General features: G+C 37.7%; 2 protein-coding genes across 3 annotated transcripts in view; one reads left to right on the top strand and one right to left on the bottom strand.

Annotated features, from left to right (window-relative positions):
• Positions 1–3,316, bottom strand: part of LOC137260614 (recombining binding protein suppressor of hairless-like) — a 34,716-nt gene extending 31,400 nt beyond the window's left edge. The window contains exon 1 of one of the 2 annotated variants that reach the window (XM_067798207.1): positions 3,031–3,316. Coding sequence is in view for 1 of the 2 variants with exons in the window: in XM_067798206.1 (XP_067654307.1) it covers positions 2,138–2,167 (30 nt within the window). In the remaining variant the exon portion in view is untranslated. Of the gene's footprint in view, positions 1–2,137; positions 2,463–3,030 lie in introns of those variants that run through there. The other variant, XM_067798206.1, reaches the window with a different exon arrangement.
• Positions 3,317–3,334: 18 nt separating this feature from the next.
• LOC137260612 (ubiquitin carboxyl-terminal hydrolase MINDY-1-like) overlaps positions 3,335–14,409 on the top strand; it is a 37,875-nt gene continuing 26,800 nt past the window's right edge. Inside the window, exons 1-5 of the mRNA XM_067798204.1 lie at positions 3,335–3,650; positions 5,338–5,939; positions 6,996–7,102; positions 7,253–7,443; positions 11,352–11,494. Coding sequence (XP_067654305.1) covers positions 3,464–3,650; positions 5,338–5,939; positions 6,996–7,102; positions 7,253–7,443; positions 11,352–11,494 — 1,230 coding nt within the window. The 5' untranslated portion in view covers positions 3,335–3,463. The remainder of the gene's footprint in view (positions 3,651–5,337; positions 5,940–6,995; positions 7,103–7,252; positions 7,444–11,351; positions 11,495–14,409) is intronic.

Below are 14,409 nucleotides of genomic sequence, written 5' to 3'. Positions count from 1 at the left end.
TAATAATATCTTGGTCAAATCGGTTACTGGCAAGTCTGCACACGTCTTTCTTGTAGAAAGTGACAGAAAATATAGACCATGTCAAAATGCCCAATAGTTAACGCATCATCTCAACAAATATGCTTTTCTGACGGTTTATGTATGTTTTCATTATAAAGTCTATTGAAATATTATTGTTATATTGTTGGGACTTGTCTTGTCAAAAACAATCTCCCCCATCCCCATTCTCAGCTTCAGCAGCCCCTACTCAGCTTTTCTTCACCTGTTTGTGAAAAAAATTCCAAAATAAACAGACTTGAACCCCATACTGGACTTATCCTTCAGTATTCAATCTAGCTACATCATCCCCAGACAAAGAGTGGAGGAAATACAGATTGCCTTGGGAGAAGGGTATATAACACCCCGACACCTTCAGGTAACAGTATTCCTTTCAGCATTATTGTTATAATTAACTTCATTTTGAGGACTATATTATGAGACATAAAAAGTTCATTAATCAAAATACATGTAACTAATCACATAATGTGTTCATTACGCTGTCACACATGCACGTTATAGTTCAGTTTTTCAAAGAATTTCAAAGAATGTCCAATAATATGGGAGAAAAGTATTGATATTTCTTAAACTATACAAAACAAATTATCCCGATATAGCCAAAACAGTTCAACAGTCAATCATATAATCTTTGCCTTCTCACCAGCATAGCAGTTCAACTCATACTGTGATTCCTATATAACCCTTGACAAAGAAAAATCTACTCATTTACAGTCCTAACAAACATTCCTGCTTATGCCAAGTAAATCCATCTCTCATGATGATATATAAACTGTTTCACATAATACATTAAATTTGTATGGACAAAAAGCCTCATTTTAGTTTAAGTTTGTATCAAGATCTAATCATTAATTTAGTGTGGCATTACTGGTCATTTTCAACAAATGAATGCATGGAGGATTGCTGAACACTGTAAAATAGCACTTTTAAAAATTCATGGCTAACTCTCACCAAAACCAAACAGGTTAAAAGTAAATAATTAACATGCTTTGCCAGATGGCATTTCGTTCCTTTGTTTCTGTAGGATCAGCTGAATTTATTTCTGTTGGACATGTTTACGTTATGGAGATATGTTTACATATTAAACGTTTTAACCTCTCCAGAAAACAACGATGAGATAACAACTGATCAAACTATTCTATCTTTACTGTATCAGTTGCCTGGAGAAAAACATTGTAAATATGAAGAACATTCATGTTATTCCTCTGAATAGAACCTGCATATCCATAATACTGCACTGTAAACTAAACATTCTTTCCTGCTTTGTCAGTTCATCCAGTTACTTTTTCATGTATAAACTTTACTTAGATTCTACATTTACATGAGTGTAATCAAGTGCAGTTCTTTAGTTCTTGTTACACAACATCTGACAGCAGAATGACAGTGTATGAAGACTACTCATTCATACAGGTACTCTACTCATTCAAATTACTACTCATGAATGTTATGTAAACCAGGTGATATATTGGTCCTAATTAAGCTTGATGGACAGGTGTCAGTTTATGTTCCACTTGAGTAGTTCATGGTCCTTTTAAGTAAAACTAATTGGTTTATGACAGCAGTTCATGCTGACTGAGAACAACTTGATTACTATGGATGCCCTTTCACACAGCTTTTCCCTTAAATACCACTATATGTTAGAATCGTGTCAATTACAAATTATAAACATTATTTTAAGATCTGAATAAAAATAAACTTGGTCACAAATAAATAAACAACACGAGTAGCTATGAGCATCGAAAATTGCTGCTTAAATGAAGAAAAAGAGAAAGAGTAAAAACAAGTTGTAAAATCATCAAATGTGAACAAAAAGACCTGGTGTGGTTGTGTACATTGTTTGTTAAGAATGCAAAACCAAGCGAGATGCACAGTATGGCTACCCCTCTGATCAAACAAAGGGGAGCCAGGCTCGTGGGAAAATTTGCTCATGCGTCAGATTGGACCACTTTAATATGCATCAGGATCAGGAAGTGGTTTCATACACTCCCTTTCCTATTGACAATTCATCTACAAACTCATTTAAGCCATAAACCTGATGCAAGACTTGACAAGAAATGAAGTTAAAATCACAACAAATGCCTACCTGTGACATGTATCCACCATTCTCATTCATGGTGAAAAAATCTGCCACTGGCTGCTCTGCCAGTGTAATGAAAATTAGTCTGTGGTTGTAAAATTTACTCTAAACTCCTCTTTTGACACTAATAAATGATCCAGCCTGCTTTCTGTGTCGAGTGTAGGTACTCCTTTTGAAACACATAAGTAGAGATGTTCCTCATGGGTACAGTACAACAACTCTACTACCAGTTATCGCGATGCTGGTACTAAACTTTGAAACGGACACTCGTGGGAAAATACAGTTGTAATTGACATCGTGAGAACAATGATGGCCGGCTGTGCCGCCCTTTGCTAACCCTCCCCCGGTAAGAGAAAAAAGTGCACGAAGCAGAGCTGAAAGTTTCACTGAGACCTCAAGTCACACTTGGACAAACATATAAACGAAGTAATGACAGAGTAATCATTTCAAAGAGATAGGACATTCAGATCCAAGCTGGTAAGTATTCACTTTACGTAGGAGGTGTAAGGAAGAGCCAGTTTCCCAAGTTCGGGACAAAGCCCATTGGTACTTTCCTTATATGGAAAGCAGGTGTTCCCACGGCTAGTCAGCGTGTTTTGGTCCAATGGATTTTGATAACAAATAAGCCATAAGGTCGACAGACCCCCAAGTTAGCTTTCCCCGTCAGTCGGTGTAAAATAATTTGACAAGAAGGAGAGCAAAGACGTGTAAAATAGGTCTGACACAATTCATTCAAAATGTAGCCCAACGACTTGCAAAACAGTGGCAGAAATATTTCGGTATACATGCATAACAATTATAGCAATTATGCCTGCAACAGATGCAGTAACCAGTCGCAGGTGTATACACCATGCACACCGATTATATATAAAACAAAATGCAGACGTGGTATCACTCACCAGTTCATAAGGACAACGCCGCACTTAGTCAAATAATTTGTCGAGTCGGGACTCGAGTGAAGTCCAGAGCTGTTTGACAGTTTACCGAAAGTCGGAAAGGTTAATTCTCCCTCATGAAGGAAGGGCATGTAGCGTCACAACTCGATTTTCATCTCAGACAATAATACATCTCGAAACCGTCAACGCAGTAGCCCGATATTTCGTGGCGTGATATTATAAAGATATAACTTTTTCCAAATTCAACTAGAAAGTTACAGCCAATATGGCGGACATTACATCTGCCCATGCGCTTGTTTTGGTTCCTACTTCCGGTCGGGATGCTGTGAAGTCTGGGTGTTAGTTGATATTTAGTACGCAGATGTGAGCGAATTTATGTCAATTCGTATATATAAGTGACAGAGTCAATGTAGGTCTGAAAGTAGTTTGCTGAGAAATGTCTTCAGGCAATGATCAGAGTCCCAGAAAAACTACAGAGTGTGGATCGGAGATGGAAGCAAGCCAGACCCAATCTACAAGTGACAGTTCACCCCAGGCCAGGCCTGGCAGTGATCAAGATGCAAACAACTCCAATGTGTCAATGCTGAATGAAAAACCTAGTACTGAGAATCCTGATGAAGCAGGTGAACACAGAAAACTTCTATCAACTTGTAACTATATAATGTGAACCTGAACCCAAACTGAAAGATAACCACATTACATTATAAACATGATATTGTTTCTGTCACTCATGTCAGAGGTGTTCTAACAACATGCTTATGGCTGTTTCAAACGGTATAGTATGAACATTAGGGTTACCCTTTCCACATATTAGTTCCTACATATCTATCTTTGCACTGTAATTTTTGTGAGCAGGAATTATGCTCACATAAAGTACCAGTTGTATGTGTACATATATAAATATTTTTATACCAATCCCTATACTGTTAGCTTGGTGCAAAAATCAATACCAAGGGACCCTGTTGAATTGTGATGTTGTATAGATGAAAGGTAAACGTCTCTATCATATACATAGCAGTTCTGGCATTATAATTTATGTATTAAGGAGGGATAGTATTTTACAAAGAAAATCTACTTCCACCAGCCCAGAGAGTGATTGGCTTGTTGGAACATCCCCATAATGCTCTAACTTCTACTAGCCCTGAAAATACCTTTAATACTGAATCATATCAAACAAAGACAAATAGCAGTATAGGGTACAGAATGTGAATGACAAGGACAGACGGAGTACAATTTTCAGTCTTTGAAATTGAGATTTGTCCTCATAGGCAATGACATCATGAGTCTCAAATATTCAGTATTTAAAGGTAATTACAAGACCTCCTTGAATTTCATGCTTAGCTTCAGCACATTTGAACACTTAAATTTATTTTTATTTCATAATGCAAAAGGACTGCAAAGTGCGATTTCTGTACCAAATGGGAATTTTTTTTTAATGTTTTACTCTGAACAGATACTTTGACACTGTATATAAACATTCATATGTTCAATTCAGTTTTGTAAGTGAGACAGACGGTGGGCCCCATCAGAGTGGCACTTAGTGTGAGTAGCAAGGGGTGACCTGTTTCGTTCTAGGTGAACTCAGACCGTTCTGCAATAGCTCTGCTGTGAGGCCCTGCAAGGCCTCAACGATGAAATAGTTGGCTAAGGTATCCCCCTTGTCTTCCTCATCAGTTATGTAAGATTAAGCTCTAAGAGTGTTACAATCACCAGCAGCTGAGGGGGTGGTGTTAATCCAACTAGGGTCCATGCAGGTAGCAAAGGTATTGTATGGTGATCTACCTTCAGTTGTTGGCGATCTATAGCCCGTGTTTTATATTGTAACGTCCTCTATAGTTAAACTGTTTTATAATTAATTACTAGTTTTAGATATCTATCTGTGATAATCTAGTTGTTTTACTGTCCTTTGTTGACATTTTTACCATTCCTTATTATGTACAATATTAATGGTTCTCATCACGATATGGCTGAAATATTGCCGATGTGAAGTTAAATATTAACTCACTCTCTTTTCCTGTTCATTGATCCTTCCATCAGTTAAGACAAAAGTAATCTAAACAAAGTTTCCTAAAGGTTGAATCAGCATGACTTTTGAATGTTGTAGTTCCTAGTTTGAAAGTTCATTTACATTAACTTACTGCAGATATAGGGCTGAAGACTGGCTCAGAGCAGGCCCTGATAAATTGTAATAGTCCTGTCATCACTGTACTATTCTTTTGTTGATCTGCAGTACTTTACTATCAGGGATAATGCCTATGTCCCAGAACTAAAAAATGTAGCTATTATTTACCAGTGAATTTTATTTTTCAGCAAAATCTAGTTCTGAAGCAGCTAAACCTGGTGCAGAAGAAAGTTTGATTTCACTTGAGGCAGATCAAAATGGCACACAAGCGAACAGTACAGGACAAACTGAGCTCACACCCATGGACCAAACTGGATCTGATCAAGCAGCAGATAGTATGGACATTGAGATTGATGCACAGCCAGAAAATGTAGAGTTACCTCCCACTGATAACACACCAAATGTGGAGTTACCTCCCCTTGATGAGAAAGCCGCAGCTGAAAAATCAACCTTGAAAGAAGGTGAAACACCTGCAGCAGATGCAGCCTTGAGCAATGCTGTAGAATTGCCTCCCACTGATGAATCGTCTGGTGGTGAAGCTGGCAATTCTGCCTCCGGTGCTAAAGATGACTTGTCAGGTCAAAGTGTTTATTATATTAAATGGATTCACTACAAACAGAACAAAGTGCCAATTATAACACAGAATGAAAATGGACCCTGTCCTCTCTTGGCAATAATGAATGTTTTATTGTTGAAGGGCAAGGTCAAACTTGCTCCCATGATTGAGATGATCACGTCAGAACAGCTTATGACATATTTAGGGGAGAGTATCTTAGACAGCATGCCAGAGGTAGGTGACAATATTACATTAAACAAACAATCATGAAAATCACTTTATTAATGCTTTTCATTAAAATGAGTCATAATTTTTTAACACCATCATTTATATAGGATCTGGGGCAATGATATGACAATCCAAGCCTCTCAAGAAACCAAATACTATACAGTTTTATATGCAATATGATAAAAGTTATGTCCCTTGGAATATATGCTACTTAATACTCAAAATGTAAGTGTGAAACATCTAATGCCAAGGGAAAGTTTTTGTTTTAAAGATGTGGATTTGTTTCAGATTATTTAGATAGAAAATGATGTACAATTGGACTATATGTAGTCTTTGTTCATTAACATCATGTCAAAATTGAACAAAATTTTGAATCAAAACAAGTTTGTTTGCATAGAAATGACTTTTGCAAGATGACCTATTAACCTCTGAATGTGATATTTCATGTAAAAATCCTTGCAGAAAGTAGTAGTGTAGAACAGGATTAGAACTGCTGAGTAACTACTGTTAAGTTTTGGTTTTATCAACGTTATAACAAATTTTGTTCACTACTGTTCAATGTCAGACAACAAATTGAACTTCTAGTGCTTGTTTAAATAACTATTTAAAATGCTTTAGCAACCCCACAGACACCCGTTAGTTTCGGACACTGATTATGATAAGCAGAAATGTTGTTTGACTTTTTTTTTCAGACTTCCATTGAGGCAAAATGGGAAACCTGATCACTATATTTATGATCATGCTTAAAAAGGCTTTGATTTCTTAATATCAAGCACATTAAGATTAGCGTGGTATTCCTGGAAGAGTAATAAGTATTGTTTCCTAGTTGTGATCAGTGAATACAATGCATCTTTGTGAAGCTAAGACATATGAAAGAACTGAAACACGAAAGGTATAACTCCAGTTTCTAAAAGATCAGCCTCAGTAAAGACCATCTATTCCAAGTACTTGACTACTTTAGTATGAGTCTGGTTGAGATGAACTTGAATAGCAGATCAGATGGGATGGCTAGTCTTCACATCTCTCATGATGCTGTCTGAATATTTCTTGTTTTATTTTCAGAATCTCTCCGAGTCTGTTCGTGCCAACTACGAGCAGAATATGCAAGATGCAATGTCTGTGATGTACAAACTCCAAACTGGCCTTGATGTCAATGTAAAATTTTCTGGGTAATATGTGGAAAGTTTCCTTTTCTTGCATTAATCATTTACGTACATCGTATGAACTTAGTAACTAAGTGATTACTGAGACAATGAATTAACCACTCACTCCATGACTCATCATTTCACAAACACCCAACCAAGTGTTCTACCTTGCAGGGTATCAGACTTCGAGTACACTCCTGAGTGTATCATCTTTGACCTACTGGGCATCCCCCTTTACCACGGCTGGCTGGTGGACCCCCAGGACCCGGTGTGTACCTCTGCAGTGGGCACATGCAGCTACAACCAGCTGGTGGAGAAGATCATTGCACAGAAGAGTTCCGACAGGGAGGAGACAGTCACTGAAGGTGAGAGGAAGAAATGCTTTCTCACAAAGGGAGATATGTGGGGTAGCCACATAATTAAAGTGACTAAGTGTTTAATGTCATTTTAGCTAATTTGGACTTTTGACTGATTCTTTACCGAATGTCATAAAGGTACCACTAACATGTTATTATAGTGTTTTCCCAGGATCCAAAAAGTACAGGGTGACAGAATTTCAAAAGTTAATCTTGCATATAATTCTTAAAGACTCAAAGAGCAGAGTTATTTCACTGAATTTGAAATATAAACTTAAGACCAAGTGAAAAAGGCAATGCACAAAATAAAAACGTCAATGTGCTGCGCCCTGCTGAAAATGCCCAGCAGAAACTCTATTTTAGCAATGTTGTATAAGAAGTTGATAATAGAAGTGTGACAATATCACTGAAATGTCCGCATAACATTTGTCCTGCACTGAGAAACTGTTATGGCTCTGCCAACAGCAGAGTCAAGATTACGTTTCATAGTCATGGATTCTGCTTTCTTTTTTGTAGTATTACAGTATGCCATTTTGTCATTGAATAACATTTGTTGTGATTGAAAATCTGTGTATATTTAAATTTAAACGATAATCACAGAAGCTTCTTAATGTTCTTTACCCAATATACCGGTTCTTCAAATAAATATTGCAGTATACATGTACTAGTAATACCATGCAAACCTCCTAACAAAAGATCAACATGCTGTATTAGATATGCTAAAAATATGCTGATAGTAGTTGGATGGAGAGAAATGTTGAACCTGCAGAACATATGAGTACAGAGTTACCTCCCTTCAGTCATCCATTTATAATGTGCCAGATATCATTTATAAGGTGAATGCTGATGGCACTAACAGTCAAAGCAGGCATATTATCAGCCTGGATACCCTAAGCTGCCTGTTTGGTGCTAGAAGGTTATAGTCACATGACTTGTTCCACCTGGTACCCATTTTCTGCAATTTTGAACAAACTCACTTGACCAAATGTATTACATGTGCTTCGTTGTGGGGTAGGACTGAAGTCCTAGAGGCTGTCAAACACAGTCACCCATCCAAGAACTGTCCTAGCTCAACGTTGCTTAACTTCAACTGATTTGTGACCTGAGCTCCAAGCACAGCACCACACACTACCACACTTGTGCCTCTGGCAGACTGTACAAGTAATTGTACAAATGTTGGTTTTATAGCAACACCCAACTTATAGTAGTAGTTTGCGAATTTATATAGCTCCAAACATTGGTACAATGTGTGAATCTCATTTCTGGTGTCCCGCACCATGATTTCCTTTAAGTATTGCTAAAAGCGTCATGAAAAAATATTCACACTCACCACACCACGGTCTGACAATGTGTGTGATGGAAAGATTGTTGATGCCACAGACATGTTTTGTGGGCATGTTCAAGAGCATTTTGATATCATTAAAGATTCAATAGGACAGCAGAAAAAGACAAATACACCTTTTATTAATAAATGTATACATAAAAGTATAAGTGGAGTGGAGATTTGGAGTGGAGATTTATCAGAAAGTATACCTTAGAGATATATGAAGGAACACTATTTCAGCACCCAGATTTGTTGTTTGGAATATGAGCTTCATATTGAATACCACATTGTTTAGCAGGAGGCCATTTTCATGTGTGTTTTCCAAAGCGTTTGTTTGAGTTTTACCAAAGTTTAAAACAACTTTTAATTGTCTTTAATATGTAATTTGATATACAAGCATCTCAGAAAAGGAAATCGATCAGAATAAGTGTTATGTCCTAAAGGGATATGATTTCAGATCTAATATAGCAAAGATTATCATTGTTTAAGAAGCAATAATGTCAGTGTGTATTTTTATTGACTCAAAGTTTAAACTTAGGATATATTCTGTGCAACTGATATACATTAGCAGTTAGGTCCCGGAGTAGAATAGGCCTTCAGCAACCCATGCTTGCCATAAAAGGCGACTCAGCTTGTCGTAAGAGGCGACTAACGGGATCGGGTGGTCAGGCTCGCTGACTTGGTTGACGCGTGTCATCGGTTCCCAATTGCGCAGATCGATGCTCATGTTGTTGATCACTGGATTGTCTGGTCCAGACTCGATTATTTACAGACTGCCGCCATATAGCTGTAATATTGCTGAGTGCGGCGTAAAACTAAACTCACACACTCACTCACTCACTCATTAGCAGTTAAATATCCCTGAAGAAAAAGTGATATGTTTGATTTTGTGTAACATTCTATTTCAATGCAAGTTATTTGGTTGGATAACTAGATCCTCTGGAAGACGGGTCAGTGTGCAGGTGCAGACTGCATTTTGGATCTTCTTTGTGTTGTGGTGTGAAAACACAAATGCAGCCACACACACACAGTGGATGCACTGCAGTCAAGGGGAGACTATCATTGAAATCAAAATGTGATTACCTCCCCTTGCATAAGAACGCAATCAACATGGGGACGCATGGGCATGAAAACGTTTATAGTTGGCAAGGACTTCTGAATGATTTGAGATCTTGGGGCTACAATCAGTTTACAAGCATGTGATATTGTGTGTCTGTCTTTCAAAATCATTTGACTCTACATGTTTGTTCTCCAGGTAGTAAAATACAAAATAGTGTTGCATTGACTTTTGTAGTGAATTTATGCATTTGAAAAACTATGCCCTCACCAGCTATTCATATACCATTCCATAAAGGTGGAGAATATTCCATTTTTGTGAGCATACCACTAGCCAATGCCAATGTCTGTGATAAAAAGTAATATATTTTCATACAAATGAAACATTTCCTAAGGAATGGAATGAAAAATTGTCACATTTTCACTTAATTTCTCTTCATCTGTTTCCTCCTTGGCTTTATCATTTCCATTTTATCAATCTTGTAAATCCTGTATCCCCTACTTTGTTTCAGTTGTAAGTGTGCATGTGTGCATAGTATGGGCAGAAAGCAGCAGTAAGAACAAAAATGTTACTACCTGCTTCTTGGAGTACAGGAATACGAAACAGACTGACCCCAGTTGGACAAAGTGTCACCTGCTTTAGAATATCAATGGTTCCGATGAATACTGAAAAACCTGGTCAGTTTTAATTACAGGGTGGATGCACATTTCATAAGAAGCTCAAAAATCGATTGTTCATTGGTGCCAAATGATTTGGTCTGCGCTGAAGGCTCCCTTTGAAAACTGCCTGTGAATTATATGGACTGATTCTGATCTGGTGTTGTGTAAATTTTGGCCAGGTGAATGAAGCTGAGCCTAGCTTCAGTGTCTCCATCTTTCAGAATTGTTCACAGGTTTCTAACTGTATATGCATAATTCAATAGAGCTACAAAGATTTTTTATCAGTAGAATGGTCCTCATGGCAATTTGTTGTCCGTGATAACTGTTTGAGTGTGAGTGAGTTTAGTTTTACGCCGTTTTTTTTAGCAATGTTCCAGCAATATCTCCACAGGGGACACCAGAAATGAGCCTCATACATTTTACCTAAGTGGGAAATCGATTCATGACGAGTGAATGTTTAAACTACTACAAGCCATTTGGGTTCAAGTGAGAACAATTAATGGTTTAATGACTCTAAATCGGGATACGTGCACAAAACATAAATAAGACATATGGTCCTGAAACCTGTTCCCACCACTCTGTAAGGCATGAAACTAGCACAGTATCACATGGTGGTTAATCAACTTTTTTGATCGATCATGAAATGTCATATTTCAGATCCTGTTGGATACAGAGGTTTCAGGACCAGGTATTTCATTTATGTTGCATGCACTTATATCTATTTTAAATTATTTAATCATTCATCATTCTCGTTTGAACCCAAACAGACTATAGACTACGCCACCATTCCAGAAAGGTGTTTGAATTTTAAATCCAAATATCAGTATGAATCAGGTTGTATGAAATCTATGGTGTGATAATTTGGGTGATGTTTCAGCACTGGTGGCAGAGCAGTTTCTGGATCGTACGGCCTCCCAGCTGACCTACTATGGTCTGTGTGAGTTGAACACGTCTGTGAAGGAGGGGGAATTGTGTGTCTTCTTCAGAAACAACCATTTCAGTAACCTTTACAGAGTCAATGTGAGTACCAATGATAATTACTATTCTACCATGACTTTAGTAAATACTGGATTGTGATTGGTTAATCAGAGTCAATCAGAGGTATATAATCATGTTATATTCCTCTGATTTTCCCAAACATTATGTATTTGTTTAAAATCTGAATAAGGCCGTTATGGTAGAAATGAGATAAATGTATTGTGTTGGAAAATCAGAGATTATATTAAGAAATTATAATAGCTCTAAGTTTCATATTTAAAACCTCACGCTACGCTTTCGGTTTTAAATCAGATTTAGAGCTATATAATTTCATTATATACCTCTGATTTTCCAAGACAGTATGTTTATGTGATTGGATAGTGATGATCTGCAATGACAACATAGTGAATTAGCATGGATGTTTTTTGTAGTTCTTGTCACAAAAGGGTTTTGTTGTTTTTCTTCCGTAATGACCACTAGTGGTCTATGTATGTTCAGACTAATGAAGATCCAAGTTAGAATAGGTCGTCTGCAACCCCTGTTAAGAGGTGACTAACAGGATCAGGTGGTGAGGCTAGCTGGATTTGTTGACACATGTCATCAGTTCCCCATTGGACAGATCGATGCTCATGCTGTTGATCACTGGATTGTCCAGTCCTAACTTGATTACTTACAGGCTGACGTCATATGGCTGGAATTTTGCTGAGTGCAGAGAAAAACTTAAAGGTCACATGCAACGTAAAACACAACTTTGCAGATTCTGATACCTTTTGATATGCACTTACCAAAACAAATCATCAAAAATGCCAATTCAACCTATTAAGTTGAAAAAAATGCTATGAAAAAAGCCTGCGAAATCGGAGTTCAAACGATTCACTAATTTTCCCTCAGCACTGGGGGGAAAAGTGGTTTCAACAGCTGGTTTCAGGCAGCTTAGGGTGGCCAAATATTATGAATTCATGCCCATTAATTTATATATTGAGAATGGCTGATAATAGAACTGGGTTTCAAAGTTTAGTCAAGAGATACAGATTCCAATGTTTGAGTAGGATATGAATCTAAATTTTAAAAAAACCATGTTATTTGTGTAAGTGCTGTACATGTTCAAATAGATGTAAAATCAAGCAAGAATATTTGATGGCGAGCTGTCACTCAAAATGGACCTGTACCTTTACAAGGTCAAATATATTTTTCACCTTGCCATCCACAATTTGCACCTCAATACGAATAAGTGCATTTATGATGTGCTAAACGCCATCCATTAGGTGAAAGGTCATTAAGCTTAAAATCTCACTATTTTTACCTCGGATAACCCAAGCTGCCTGTGAGGTGCATGTTCAATAGTCTACCAGGTACCCGTTTTCTGCTGGGTGCACAGAAGCAATTTTGACCAAACTCACTTGCCTAAAGTGAGACCGCATGTGTCATGTACTTACTTGAAGTCTAGAAACTCTAGGGAGTGGAACTGCCAAACGCGTCACCCTTTCAAAGACTTTCCAGGCTCAATATAACTTCAACTGATTTGAAACCTGAGCTGTATGCACAGGACCACACACCACCACACTATGTATGTCAGGAACTGATGTTATGTAGTACTTCATGAGATGTACAGTAATGTAAACAGGAAATGGAGGTTTCAGGATAATTCAGGTGGTTGATATATCTGGAAAAGGTCAGATACGTTGTTTCTTTTGCGTGAGGGTCTTTTCCGGAGAGCAAGCGATGATGAATCAGCAAAGAAAATCTTTAATTAATGCACATGATAATTCACAGCAGGTCTCATGTTTCCCAATGTTAATGGTCCCGGGGTAGAATAGGCCTTCAGCAACCCATGCTTGCCATAAAGGTGACTATGCTTGTCGTAAGAGGCGACTAACGGGATCGGGTGGTCAGACTAGCTGACTTGGTTGACACATGTCATCGGTTCCCCATTGCGCAGATCGATGCTCATGTTGTTGATCACTGGATTGTCTGGTCCAGACTCGATTATTTACAGACCGTCGCCATTTAGCTGGAATATTGCTAAGTGTGACGTAAAACTAAACTCACTCACTCACTCAATGTTAATGGTGCTACAGTTTCCTTAACAGAGTTGTGTCCCTTACATGTTCAGGGCAGTGGTGTAACCTTATGGTTAAGGCGTTCACTCATTACACCGAAGACCTGGGTTCAATTCCCCACTTGGGCACAATGTGTGAAGACCACTTCTGGTGTGATATTGCTGGAGTATTGCCGAAAGCGGCATAAAACTAAGTTTACTCACTCACTGTGACATGTACCAGAACCCTATAATTATGGGTTGAAATGAGCTGAAAGAGCTGCATATCTCAAGCTGACATTCTATGGTATAACTGAAACACTGTTCCAAACACTCACTCACTCACTCACTCACTCTCACTCTCACTCACTCACTCACTCACTCACTCACTCACTCACTCACTCACTCACTCACTCTTGATGCCAGCCAGTAATGTATTGCCTTGTGTGTAATTCAGCATAAATTAAACCATTATTCAAATAAACATAATAACATATTCTTTGTTCGAATATTTTATTCATTTTGTAAAATGTACATGTCAGGGGTTATGAAATATTTACACTTTGTGCAGGTATATATTTTTTGTTTGTCTACTGTTTGAATAAGCTACTATGAAATCTGGAAAAAATAGTATTTATACTTTGTACCTGTTATTATTTTATCATCTGCCTTGACACACAGTCTGTCATATTTGATGTTTGGGAATTGTGGAGAAGAAATTGTGAATATTGTACAAATCATTTGATGGAAATGAGAGAACTATGTATCAAATAATGACAAACACTGTTATGTCAGTGTTGTAGGAACTTGTTATATGTTCGAAGTTTGACAACCAGGAAATGATGACAAAGTCTGGTACATGCAAAGACAAACTTTTCACTTCTAGATGGCCATAAGTTCAACCCATCAAAGTTTAAAA

This window comes from Haliotis asinina, chromosome 14 (assembly GCF_037392515.1).
Source record: "Haliotis asinina isolate JCU_RB_2024 chromosome 14, JCU_Hal_asi_v2, whole genome shotgun sequence".
In the NCBI taxonomy this organism is placed as follows: Eukaryota; Metazoa; Mollusca; class Gastropoda; order Lepetellida; family Haliotidae; genus Haliotis; species Haliotis asinina.
The sequence above is the reverse complement of the archived record's forward strand: the minus strand, read 5'-3'. Positions and strand labels throughout refer to the sequence as shown.